General features: G+C 54.5%; 1 protein-coding gene across 3 annotated transcripts; it reads left to right on the top strand.

Moving 5' to 3' along the window:
* The first annotated feature begins 790 nt into the window (after positions 1-790).
* WDR13 (WD repeat domain 13) lies at positions 791-10,673 on the top strand. Of its 3 annotated transcripts, none has more exons than XM_080652056.1 (10): positions 791-975; positions 1,312-1,391; positions 2,090-2,330; positions 4,184-4,293; positions 4,409-4,539; positions 6,173-6,480; positions 7,039-7,219; positions 7,321-7,462; positions 9,616-9,734; positions 10,332-10,673. In XM_080652056.1, the coding sequence occupies exons 2-10, from the start codon at positions 1,351-1,353 to the stop codon at positions 10,514-10,516; spliced, it is 1,458 nt and encodes a 485-aa protein (XP_080508182.1). In that variant the 5' UTR covers positions 791-975; positions 1,312-1,350; the 3' UTR covers positions 10,517-10,673. The 3 variants fall into 3 exon arrangements, with proteins under 3 accessions (XP_080508182.1, XP_080508181.1, XP_080508180.1); XM_080652055.1 differs by having other exon boundaries at positions 810-1,039; XM_080652054.1 differs by having other exon boundaries at positions 838-1,201.
* The last annotated feature ends 1,507 nt before the right edge of the window (positions 10,674-12,180 follow it).

The following is a 12,180-nucleotide window of genomic DNA, read 5'->3' as shown; positions in this document are numbered from 1 at the left end:
CTACTAAACCTTGTATTTCAACTTTGTAAATTGTATCCTGACCACTTTAAGATGAATAGAGATGCAGCTTCCGGTAGAAGTTGAAATAAGGATGATTCGGATAGGCTCCTGAGATTGTTGTGCCTAATTATTTGCAGAATCATGCCCAAACCGTTGCCTAGGAGCATCAAGCCCAGAACACACACACACACACACACACACACACACACACACACACACACACACACTCCCATCCTTCCCACAGAACAGACTTCCCATCCTGGGTTGTCCAGAGGCCCATCAATCGCTCTAAGAACTGTAGAACTTTGTAGGGGCCTGTGCATGTGTGATGGTTTTATTCTACGCTTCACATCTTGCTTGGCTAAGATTGTGCTGCTAAAAAGCAGCTTATACACCACTCCTTTAAAAGAAAATAGGCCTGGCCTGGGTGGCTCAGTGGTTGAACATCAACCTATGAACCAGGAGGTCGCAGCTGGATTCCGGGCATGTGTCGGAGTTCCGGGCTCAATCCCCAGTGTGGGGCGTGCAGGAGGCAGCCCATCCATGATTCTCTCCCATTGATGTTTCTGTCTCCCTCTCCCTTACTCTCTGAAATCAATAAAGATATATTTAAAACAGAAAATCCTGTTTCTGTTTCTGAAAGTCATATTTCTGATTTTTAGTGAGTGATTCGCATCCTTGCCCCTGGACATTATTCCTGTGTATATAAAAGGGCCCGTAGGGACTGGGAATGGGTTGAATTTAAGGGGCGGAGCCCCCGCCCTTGTGCCGGAAGCCACCGTCCCTTAGTGCGCCTGCGTGGTTCTCCCACACTCCGAGGAGGATTCCTATCCGTTCGTTCTACGCTTGGCAGCTCTTCCTGGCAGCAGGCAGCCATCTTGCCTGGAGCTTGAGAGAGGGAGGAGGCAGTAGGGAAGGGTGACGCCGGCCTCAGGGCCGCCCCGGGGGCCTTGAGAGCCGGAGGCAGCCCCGGAGGTGGTTCCTGATCCAGGGCCCTGTTCTTGGACCCGAAAAGGGAAGGCGGGGCGGTGGGGGCAAGGTGGGTGGGGAAGGCCGGGCAGGGTTGCTAGGCTGGGGGAGGGGCGTTGCTATGGCGACCGGGGGGGCGGAGTGAGGTCTGAATCGCTGCTGTGAGTCTTCCCGGAGCTGCCAGGACAGGGCTGGAGTGCTGACCATGCTAACAGCTCGATGTGATTTCACGGTATCTCGGCGCGGAGGGACGTACTGTCTATGGCCACGATCGCCTGGCAGAAGGGGCGGAACTAGACCCCTTCACTTGAGACGCTGACATTCCAGGCCCTTGTCCTGCAGGCGCCCGCGGGCGGACGCGGCGGAAGAGGAGGCCGGGTAATGGCCGCGGTGTGGCAGCAGGTCTTAGCAGTAGACGCGAGGTGAGGCGTGGGCTCGGATCCCATGGGAGCGGAAGTGACTGTGGTGCACGGGCAATGGCCTAAGTGAGGCTGGGCGGAGAACTGGCTCTACGCGGCTGCGTGGGCATGCCGGAGGTGAACATGCGCAGTGTCAGGGTGTGCGAGCTTGCCCTCAGCGAGGGCTGGCCAGAGAGGGTCTTAAAGAGCATGCTGGGAAAAGGCGGTCAGATGTGGGCATGCGCAAAGAGGCTGTGTTCTCAGACCCTTTGCGGGAGTGGGGAGTCGGGGGGTGGGAGGAAGGTGATGGAGCTCAGGCTGGTGACATCCTATTTCCCACCATTGTTCGCCAGACTTCTCTTACCACCATCATTTCCCCAGTCTCATCCCATCGCCATCCCATACTGACCCCCGCCACTGCCCCACATTAACCCCCATCGCCATGTCAGACTGACCCCTCCCGTTGTCTACACTGACTCAGTCACCCCATACCAACTTCAACAGAGCTGCAGACTGCACTTGTCCCCACGTGACCTCTTCCCCATGTTCATTATTACTGTAGACGCACCCTTGCACATTGCCAGAGGAACCCCCATCAGCACTGCTGATCACTTGCCATCCCGACCCCTCCCTGCCACACACTCACGCTCCGTCCCTACCCTCTGAGTTGATTGATTCCATCTGTCTTGTGCCTGCTGCTCGCCTGCCTCCTGCCATCACAGGTACAACGCGTACCGCACACCAACGTTTCCACAGTTTCGGACACAGTATATCCGGCGGCGCAGCCAGCTACTGCGGGAGAATGCCAAGGCTGGGCACCCCCCAGCACTGCGGCGGCAGTACCTGAGGCTGCGTGGGCAGCTATTGGGCCAGCGCTACGGGCCCCTCTCTGAGCCAGGCAGTGCCCGTGCCTATAGCAACAGCATCGTCCGCAGCAGCCGCACTACCCTTGACCGCATGGAGGTGAGCTTCCTCCATGCCGCCTGCCCTGCATACCACCTGCCTCCATGTGTATTTATTCAACAGACCCGTCAAGCACGTGCTATGTGCAAGGCACTGCTCTAAGCTCTAAGGATGAGTAGAGGGCAAAAGAGATAATATATGAGATTAAGTCAATAAACAGACAATAAATAAGATAAACAGGTTGATAAGTAGGCAATAAACATGATAACTAGGTCAATAATCATAGTGAACCAGATAAACAAGTCAATAATTACCATTGCTTATAGTGATACATGCTAACATGCAAAAAAATAAAGCAGATCGGGAGGACAAAACAACTGTTGTGGGAGACAAAGGGAAGCTCATATACAGATAGATAGATAGATAGATAGATAGATAGATGTAATTTTTTAATTGACTTCAGAAAGGAAAGGAGAGGGGGAGAAATATCAATGATGAGAGAGAATCATGAATTGGCTGCTTCCTGCACGCCCCACATTTGGGGATCCAGCCGGCAACCCGGGCATGTGCTCTGACTGGGAATGGAACCGTGACCTCCTGGTTCATAGATCTATGCTCAACCACTGAGCCACTCCACGCCGGCCAGGCAGGAAGCTATTTTATTTTTAAATATATATTTTATTGATGTTTTTTACAGAGCGGAAGGGAGAGGGGTAGAGAGTTAGAAACATCGATGAGAGAGACACATCAATCAGCTGCCTCCTGCACACCTCCCACTGGGGATGTGCCCGCAACCAAGGCACATGCCCTTGACCAGAATCGAACCTGGGACCTTTCAGTCCACAGGCCGACGCTCTATCCATTGAGCCAAACCGGTCAGGGCAGGAAGCTATTTTTTTTTTTAATATATTTTATTGATATTTTACAGAGAGGAAAGGAGAGGGACAGAGAGCTAGAAACATCGATGAGAGAGAAACATCGATCAGCCGCCTCCTGCACATCCCCCACTGGGGATGTGCCCACAACCAAGGCACATGCCCCTGACCGGAATCGAACCCGGGACCCTTCAGCCCGCAGGCCGACGCTCCATCCACTGAGCCAAACCGGTTTTGGCAGGAAGCTATTTTTTTTTTAAATATATTTTATTGATTTTTTACAGAGAGGAAGGAAGAGGGATAGAGAGTTAGAAACATCGATGAGAGAGAAACATCGATCAGTTGCCTCTTGCACACCTCCTACTGGGGATGTGCCCGCAACCGAGGTACATGCCCTTGACCGGAATCAAACCTGGGACCCTTCAGTCCGCAGGCCGACGCTCTGTCCACTGAGCCAAACCGGTTTTGGCAGGAAGCTATTTTTGATGGGGATGATGAGGGAAGGCCTCTCTGAGGAGGTGAAAGTTGATCTGAGACTTGAATGAAGCAAGGCACTGAGCTGAACGGTTCCTGGGAGGTGTCCACTCTTTGTTCAGAGACCATTTATTGAGTATCTCCTGAGCAGGGCGAGGGTGGGAGCAGGGCAACTAGTGCAGAGGCCACCGCAGTACAGGTAGGTGAGGGTGGTGGCAGGGGACGGGGTGAGAGGGGATCTGGTTCTGGGTATATTTCGACGGCTCTAGACCTCATAGGTTCTTTTTATTTTTTTTAAATATATTTTATTGATTTTTTACAGAGAAGAAGGGATAGGGCGAGAAAGTTAGAAACATTGATGAGAGAGAAACATCAATCAGCTGCCTCCTGCACACCTCCTACTGGGGCTGTGCCCACAAGCAAGGTACATGCCCTTGACCGGAACCGAACCTGGGACCCTTGAGTCCGCAGGCCGATGCTCTATCCACTGAGCCAAACCGGTCAGGGCCTCATAGGTTCTTGAGGGCTGTTTTCAAGATGCGCCCACCCTGATCCTCTCTGCAGGACTTCGAGGATGATCCTCGGGCCCTGGGGGCGCGTGGACACCGCCGTTCTGTCAGCCGAGGCTCCTACCAGCTGCAGGCACAGATGAATCGTGCCGTCTATGAGGACAGGTATGCACCAGAGACCGCGCAGGGGGGTTTGTGAGAAGGAGGGGAGCCACGGGGCAATGGCAGGCTGAATGCCAGAACCTATCTCCTCTCACCTCCTCCCTCGGTTGGGGCCCAGGCCCCCTGGCAGTGTGGTCCCCACATCAGCAGCAGAAGCAAGTCGAGCCATGGCTGGGGACACGTCGCTGAGTGAGAACTACGCCTTTGCGGGCATGTACCATGTTTTTGACCAGCACGTGGACGAGGCAGGTGAGCCAGTAGATGGCAGGTCCCATCATCACGAATTTGCCCAAACTGTCACAACCACCCATTGTATCCTTTTCTAGAACGCAGTCTCTGGCCCACCTCCGAAGGAGGAATTGCCAACCCCTAAAACCTTTCACAAACCTAAAAGCCCTCTGCAAAGTGGCCTGCAAAATCTTGGGTATTTTGTCTACCATAAAGGGGCTCAGCAGCCCTAGCCAGTTTGGCTCAGTTGGATAAAGTGTCAGCCTGTGGACTGAAAGGTGCTGCGTTCAATTCCGGTCAAGGGCACGTACCTCAGTTGCAGTCTCTAGCCCGGCCTGGTTGGGGAGCTTGGGGGAGGCAACTGATCCCAGGTCAGGGCCCACAACCAGTCCCCTGGTCAGAGCCGGGAGGGAAGCAACCGTTCGATGTGCCTCTCTCACATCGATGTTTCTCTCTCTCTGTCTCCCTCCCTTGCATGCTCTCTAAAAATCAATGGAAAAATATCCTTGGCCCTGACCGGTTTGGCTCAGTGGATAGAGCATCGGCCTGCGTACTGAAAGGTCCCAGGTTCGATTCCGGTCAAGGGCATGTACCTTGGTTGCAGGCACATTCCCAGTAGGGGGTGTGCAGGAGGCAGCTGATCCATGTTTCTCTCTCATCGATGTTTCTATCTCTATCCCTCTCCCATCCTCTCTGTAAAAAATTAATAAAATATATTTAAAAAAAAGAAAAATATCCTTGGGTGAGGATTAACAAAAGAAAAAAGAATTTTTAAAAGAAGGGGCTCAGGAGTGTAAAAGAGCCCTTTGCAGAAGGCTTCTGTGGTTGTGAGTCACTTGAACAAGTCCAGAGCTTTTGCTGCAGAGAAATCCCCTTGCAGAGGTCAGAGTGAGTCTTGCAAACTGCTAAGACCTTGGTGATTGAGAAGTGCCTGCTGAGATGTGGAGGCCTTTTCAGGTTGCAGAAGTCTTGCGGTCCATTGCGCACCGGCTAAGATGTGCGAGACTTTCAGCAGAGGGCTTTCCAGGGTTCCAACCCCCTTTGTCAGTCAAGGAAAGCCCTTGGCTGAGGCCACTGTGCCTGGGGCGGTAGGTTCCTGCCCTCAGTTCACACATCAGAACCTTTTTTAAAAAGATATATTTTAGCCCTAACTGGTTTGGTTCAGTGGATAGAGTGTCGGCCTGCGGACTGAAGGGTCCCAGGTTCAATTCCAGCCAAGGGCACATGTCAGGGTTGCGGGCTCGATCCCCAGTGTGGGGTGTGCAGGAGGCAGCCGATCAATGATTCTCTCTCATCATTGATGTTTCTATCTCTCCTCTCTCCCTTCCTCTCTGAAATCAATAAAAATATATAACATATATATATATATATATATATATATATATATATTTCTTTATTGATTTCAGAGAGGAAGGGAGAGAGATAGAAACATCAATGATGAGAGAGAGTCATTGTTCGGCTGCCTCCTGCACACCCCACACTGGGGATCGAGCCCGCAACCCTGACATGTGCCCTGTCCGGGAATCGAACCGTGACCTCCTGGTTCATAGGTCGATGCTCAACCACTGAGCCACACTGGTCGGGCAGAACCTTTTATAAACAAAAGCACCTGGTGAGTGTGCTGACTCCTACCAGTGGCTCCTTGGCATTGCAGTGCCACGGGTGCGCTTCGCCAATGACGACCGGCATCGCCTGGCCTGCTGTTCACTCGATGGCAGCATCTCCCTGTGCCAGCTGGTGCCCGCTCCACCCACCGTGCTCCGTGTGCTGCGGGGCCACACCCGCGGTGTCTCCGATTTTGCCTGGTCCCTCTCCAATGACATCCTCGTGTCCACCTCACTCGATGCTACCATGCGCATCTGGGCCTCTGACGACGGCCGCTGCATCCGGGAGATCCCTGACCCCGATGGCGCTGAACTACTCTGCTGCACCTTCCAGCCGGTCAACAACAACCTCACTGTGGTCAGGCTCCAGGGCGCTATCGCCGAGGGCGGGGTGCTGGGCCAGGAGAGCTGTTCTAGGGCATCAATGTGGGGGGATCCCCTCTAGTCCATTGCCATAGGCCCCTGGCGGTCAGATTCAGAGGGAATCCAGTCAGAATGGGGACATGCAGTTCTTGGTTTGGGATGGCCTCACTGTGGTAGACACCAGGGGTGACCAGCAGCCCCCGCCCCAGTGGGATCAGGCTCCAGGAAGGACCAGCAAGGGAGCTGTTATCATGGGCCTAGGATGGCCCTGTGCTTTGCTGAGCACAGTGGGCACTGGCTGGGGGCCAACACTGTGGGTCTGTGACCCCTATAGTCCCCGCAGCGCTGTGTGCTCTGGTCAGATGATAAGAAGGACTGGCTCAGGAGGATTATGGGCCTGGGTCACGTCTAGTCTACCCACCACGGCCCTCCTGGAATCAGACTCCAGCAGAGAGAAGCAGGTCCCATCAATAGCAGCCCCACGGTGGTCAGACTCAAGGAGGGACTGACTGGCTGGGATCAGGATGATGGTGTGGGGGGGTCTCACCCACAGGTGGGGAATGCCAAGCAAAACCTGCATGTCGTCAACATCTCCACGGGCAAGAAGGTGAAGGGTGGTTCCAGCAAACTGACAGGCCGTGTCCTGGCTCTGTCCTTTGATGCCCCTGGCCGGCTGCTCTGGGCAGGGGATGACCGAGGCAGTGTTTTCTCCTTCCTCTTCGACATGGCCACAGGTAGGCGGGCCCCAGGCCCACATCCGAGCGTCTGCACTCCCGCCCTCCTGGTACGCAGCCCTCGCCCTCACTTTTGCCTCCTATCCCCTCTGTTGTCCCAGGGAAGCTGACCAAAGCCAAGCGCCTGGTGGTGCATGAAGGCAGCCCGGTGACGAGCATCTCTGCCCGCTCCTGGGTCAGCCGCGAGGCCCGGGACCCCTCGCTGCTCATAAACGCTTGCCTCAACAAGCTGCTGCTCTACAGGTGGGTCTCCCTCCTCCGGCCACCTGGACATGGGAGGGGAGGCCTGTCTCCTTCCCCCCTCCCCCTCCTCCCCCTCCTCCCCCTCCTCCCCCTCCTCCCCCTCCTCCCCCTCCTCCCCCTCCTCCTCCTCCTCCTCCTCCTATTATGATGACCTCAGTAGCAGCAGTAAAAAGTAATGGCAGCCCTGGCCGATTTGATTCAGTGGATAGAGCATCGGCCTGTGGACTGAAGGGTCCCGGGTTCGATTCCTGTCAAGGGCCCATGCCTGGGTCACAGGCTTGATCCCCACTAGGGGGTGTGCAGGAGGCAGCCGATCCATGATTCTCTCTCATCGATGATGTTTCTATCTCTCTCTCCCTCTTCCTCTCTCTCTGAAATCAATGAAAATACATTTAAAAAATAGTAATGGCAGTAGCTAGCAGTTAGGTAGCAGTTACTGGGGCGAGGTCCTCTTCAAACCACCTCATACATATCCCTCATTTAATCCTCATAACAGCTCTGTGAGGTGGGTGCTGTTACGTCCATTTTATAGATGAGCAAACTGAGGCATAACATAGACTAGGGCCCCATAGAGCAGTGACCCGTTTTTCTTTTCTTTTCTTTTTTTTTTTTTTGAGGAGGGAAGTTTTTCTGTCCCCACTCACATATATCATGTTACCCAAATGCAGTTCTCAGCCTGGACCACGTGTTGGAATGACCTGAAGGACTTCAGAAGTCATGGCCAGGCCCAGCTGGTGTGGCTCCGTGGTTGAGTGTCAACCTAGGAACCGAGAGGTCACAGTTCGATTCCTGGTCAGGGCACATACCCAGGTTGTGGGCTTGATCCTCAGTAGGGGCGGTGCAGGAGGCAGCTGATCAGTGATTCTCATCTCTCACTCTCTCCCTTCCACCCTAAAATCAATAAAAATAATATTAAAAAATAAGTCATGGCCAGGCCCCACTCCAGGCCAGGGATTCTTTTTTCTTTTTAATATATTTTTGTTGATTTCAGAGAGGAAGGGAGAGGGAGAGAGAGATACAAACATCAATGATGAGAGAGAATCACTGATCGGCTGCCTCCTGCATGCCCCACACGGAATTGAGCCCACAACCCCGGCATGTGCCCTGACCAGGAATCGAACCAGTGACCTCCTGGTTCATAGGTCGATGCTCAGCCACTGAGCCATGCCAGCCGGATGGGGCCAGGGATTTCAGAAGTTCTGGGGCAAGCTGGGCATTGGTATATTGAAAAGTTCCCCAGGTATCATCCAGCCATGTCTGAAGACCACTGCCTGACAGGATGCTTGCCATTTCACTATTTTACTTTTCTTCTCCTTTTAAACTTTTAATTTAAGCGTACTCCTCAGTTTTTTGCCTCTTTCCCCCATCCTCTGCCTTCTCTCTTCCCCGTTTCTGCCATCTTGGCCACCGCCTGCCCCAGTCAAGCATGGTAACAACTTCGAATGTATCATTCCACACGTTGTTCCCTCTCCCATAGTCCTCTGCGCGCACACACCCACAAAGGAGGGTCATTGTTTGATGGACGTGGGTTCCTTCTGCACCCTTTCCCACGTCTCTCTTTTCTCACCAGACGATGCCCATGGACATGGCGCAGACCACCTGCAGTAGCTTTGGTTCATTCCTTTTTACAGCCGTGTGGTGTGCACAGTACAGGGGTGCCATAGCGTAGTTAGCCATTCCTTCTCTGTGCCCACCTGAGCGCCAGAGCGCTTAGAGACCCTTAGGAAGAGTAACTAGTGAATTACAGCACAGAGGCTCTCCGTTTATATCAACAGAGTGTCCAAACCAGCCGTGGGCAAACTACGGCCCGTGGGCCGGATCCGGCCCGTTCGGCTGTTCTATCCGGCCCGCGGAGCCGAAAGAGCGGAGGGTTCTCTTGCTCTCCCCTCCGCTCCTTTACTTTGAATTTATATTAGTTCACACAAACACTCCATCCATGCTTTTGTTCCGGCCCTCCGGTCCAGTTTAAGAACCCATTGTGGCCCTCGAGTCAAAAAGTTTGCCCACCCCTGGTCCAAATGGTCACTAAACCCCACACCAGCCATGCTTCCCAGGTTGACGCAGTCGCCCCAGGAACAGGGACACGGACTAGCACAGCACGCATCCCCCTCGGGGCCTGAGGCTGCGCCTGACCCGCTCTCATTCTCCCTCAGGGTGGTGGACAACGAGGGGACCCTGCAGCTGAAGAGGAGCTTCCCCATTGAGCAGAGCTCGCACCCCGTGCGCAGCATCTTCTGCCCCCTCATGTCCTTCCGCCAGGGTGCCTGCGTGGGTGAGTCCCATAGGGTTGGGTGTCTGGGTGGCCGGGGACAAGCAGACACCAGGCTGGTGCTGATCTGGCTCAGACATCGTGACACCCTGAGGCCCTGCCTTCCGGGCCCTGAGATCTCTCCCACCCCACCAGCCTTGCACTTTGAACACAGAGCCCCAACCAGCTCAGAAACCTCACGGCACGCAGGGGTCCTCAAACTTTTTAAACAGGGGCCCAGTTCACTGTCCCTCAGACCGCTGGAGGGCCGGACTATAGTTTAAAAAAAAAACTATGAACAAATTCCTATGTGCACTGCGGACCCGGGATGAGTCGGCTGCTAAGCAGGACAGGCAGCGGCACCCGGCGGGCCGGATCAATGTCCTCAGCGGGCCGCATGTGGCCCGCGGGCCGTAGTTTGAGGACCCCTGGAAGGCATGGGCCTCCCAAAGAGCTCAGAGACCTCAGTCTCTAGATGTAGAACCAAAAGGGCTAGTTAACCTCCCCATCCAGGAATGGGTCCCCCTACCCCCCAGGCACACTGGGACCTCAGAGATCTCCCCCTGGGTCACCCCACCTCCTGCAACACCCGCTCAAGGCCTCTCCTTCGCACCTGCGCAGTGACGGGCAGCGAGGATATGTGCGTGCACTTCTTCGATGTGGAGCGGGCAGCCAAGGCTGCAGTGAACAAGCTGCAGGGCCACAGCGCCCCGGTGCTGGACGTCAGCTTCAACTGCGACGAGAGCCTGCTGGCCTCTAGTGACGCCAGCGGCATGGTCATCGTCTGGCGGCGGGAGCAGAAGTAGGGGCCTCCTGGCCCTGCCATGCCCACCTTCCCACCCAGCCCATGCTCCAGCCTCGTGTTTGTAAATAAAGATCCCGAGCTCACGCCCATGGCTGGCTCCCAGGGCTGCTGGGGGCAGGAGAGGGGAGAGGGCAGGGGTTCACTTGCTCATTCACGCATGCGTGTGCTGATTTATTTTCTCATTCAACAACCATTTACTGACTGTCTGCCTTGTCAGAGGCACCACTTGGAGGGTTTTACAGTCGTGCATCGACAGACATTACTGCGTATGTACTGTGGGTCAGGAACTGTTCTAGGCTCAGGGGGTAAGCTGTGACCTAAACTGACAAATCCCTGCCCTCCCTCGTGGGGTCGCGTTCTAGTGGAAGCAGGTCGACAACAGAAATATGTAATAGGCCAGCTGAAAATGGGCGTCGTGAGGAAAAAGAAAGCGAGGACAGGAGATAGCAGTGCAGGAGTGGAAGGTTGGGCTCTTTGGGGTGTCGTCATCCTGGAAGCCATTCCTGACTGTGAAATGTGAACAGAGATCCGAATGGAGTGAGAGGGAGCCATGGCACCTGGGGGAGAACAGCATTCCAGACAGAGCAGCGCAAAGGCACGGAGGCTGGAACGTGCGTGATGGGTGGTTGCAGAGGCCACTGTGGGAGGTGGTGAGGTTGGCCCGGCCTGATCCTGGAGGGCATTGTGGGCCAGCAGGAGAGCTTGGGCTTTTGTCTGAGTGAGGCGTGAGTCACCGGACTTGTTTTTTTAAATAAAGTTTTCATACACGCTACGTATAACATGGATGAACCTTGAGAACTTTTTAAAAAAAACAACACATTGATTTCAGAGAGGAAGGGAGGAGAGAGAGAGAGAAACATCAATGATGAGAGATAATCATTGATTGGCTGCCTCCTGCACAACCCCCACTGGGGATCGAGCCTGCAACCCGGGCATGTGCCCTGAACAGGAATCGAACCTGGGACCCTTCAGTCCGCAGGCTGATGCTCTATCCACTGAGCCAAACCGGCTAGGGCTCACTGGACGGTTTTGAGCAGAGGATCCCTCTGGGTGCCATGAAGAGAACAGGCGCGGGGGCGAGGGTGGAAGCAGGAGGGCCAGTCAGGAGACCCTGCAATAGTTGAAGCGAGCATGATGGGGAGCTGCACCAGGGGCACTGGAGAAGTTGAGGTGGCGAATGTTGGCTTCTACCCCAGGGCTTAATCCTATGAGTCTGCTGGACTCTGCTGCCTCAGGGATGCCCCAGCTTCCCCACCCCCTGCCCCAGGGCAGCCACTGCCTGGGACCCACACTTGTCTGTGCATTGGGTTGTCCAGAAGCAGGAAGCAAAGGTGTTGAGGACTTGAAGTGCACGCCAGGGCAGGAACAATCATGAACCCTAAGGCTGAGCTAATGGCTTCTACTAGGAGTGGAGGACATGGGGCTTCTCTCTACCCCCAGAGGAACTCCAAACCACCCATAGCTCCTCTCATGCCCACCCAGGGTCCAAAGTCCAGTCCTGGAACGACTCAGAGGCCACCAAGTAATGTTCAGTATTTGAGGGGAGCACTGAGTGAGAAGAGAAAGCTTGGGGTATAGACGGGGCGATAGATAACCCAAATCCCTTGTCAATGACCTGAGTCACCAGGAGTTGCCAGAAATGTCAGAGGCTCTTGGTCCAGCTGC

Source organism: Plecotus auritus (genome assembly GCF_963455305.1).
Source record: "Plecotus auritus genome assembly, chromosome: X".
In the NCBI taxonomy this organism is placed as follows: Eukaryota; Metazoa; Chordata; class Mammalia; order Chiroptera; family Vespertilionidae; genus Plecotus; species Plecotus auritus.
Note: the sequence above shows the minus strand (reverse complement) of the source record. Positions and strands in the feature narration are given on the sequence as shown.

What these genes read in the sequence shown, in the direction of transcription:
- WDR13 (XM_080652054.1), top strand. Translation starts at nt 1,175, where the DNA reads ATGCTAACAGCTCGATGTGATTTCACG. An exon ending in CTACCCTTGACCGCATGGAG is followed by an intron (nt 2,331 to 4,183) that starts GTGAGCTTCCTC and finishes TCCTCTCTGCAG; the next exon opens with GACTTCGAGGATGATCCTCG. An exon ending in AACAAGCTGCTGCTCTACAG is followed by an intron (nt 7,463 to 9,615) that starts GTGGGTCTCCCT and finishes ATTCTCCCTCAG; the next exon opens with GGTGGTGGACAACGAGGGGA.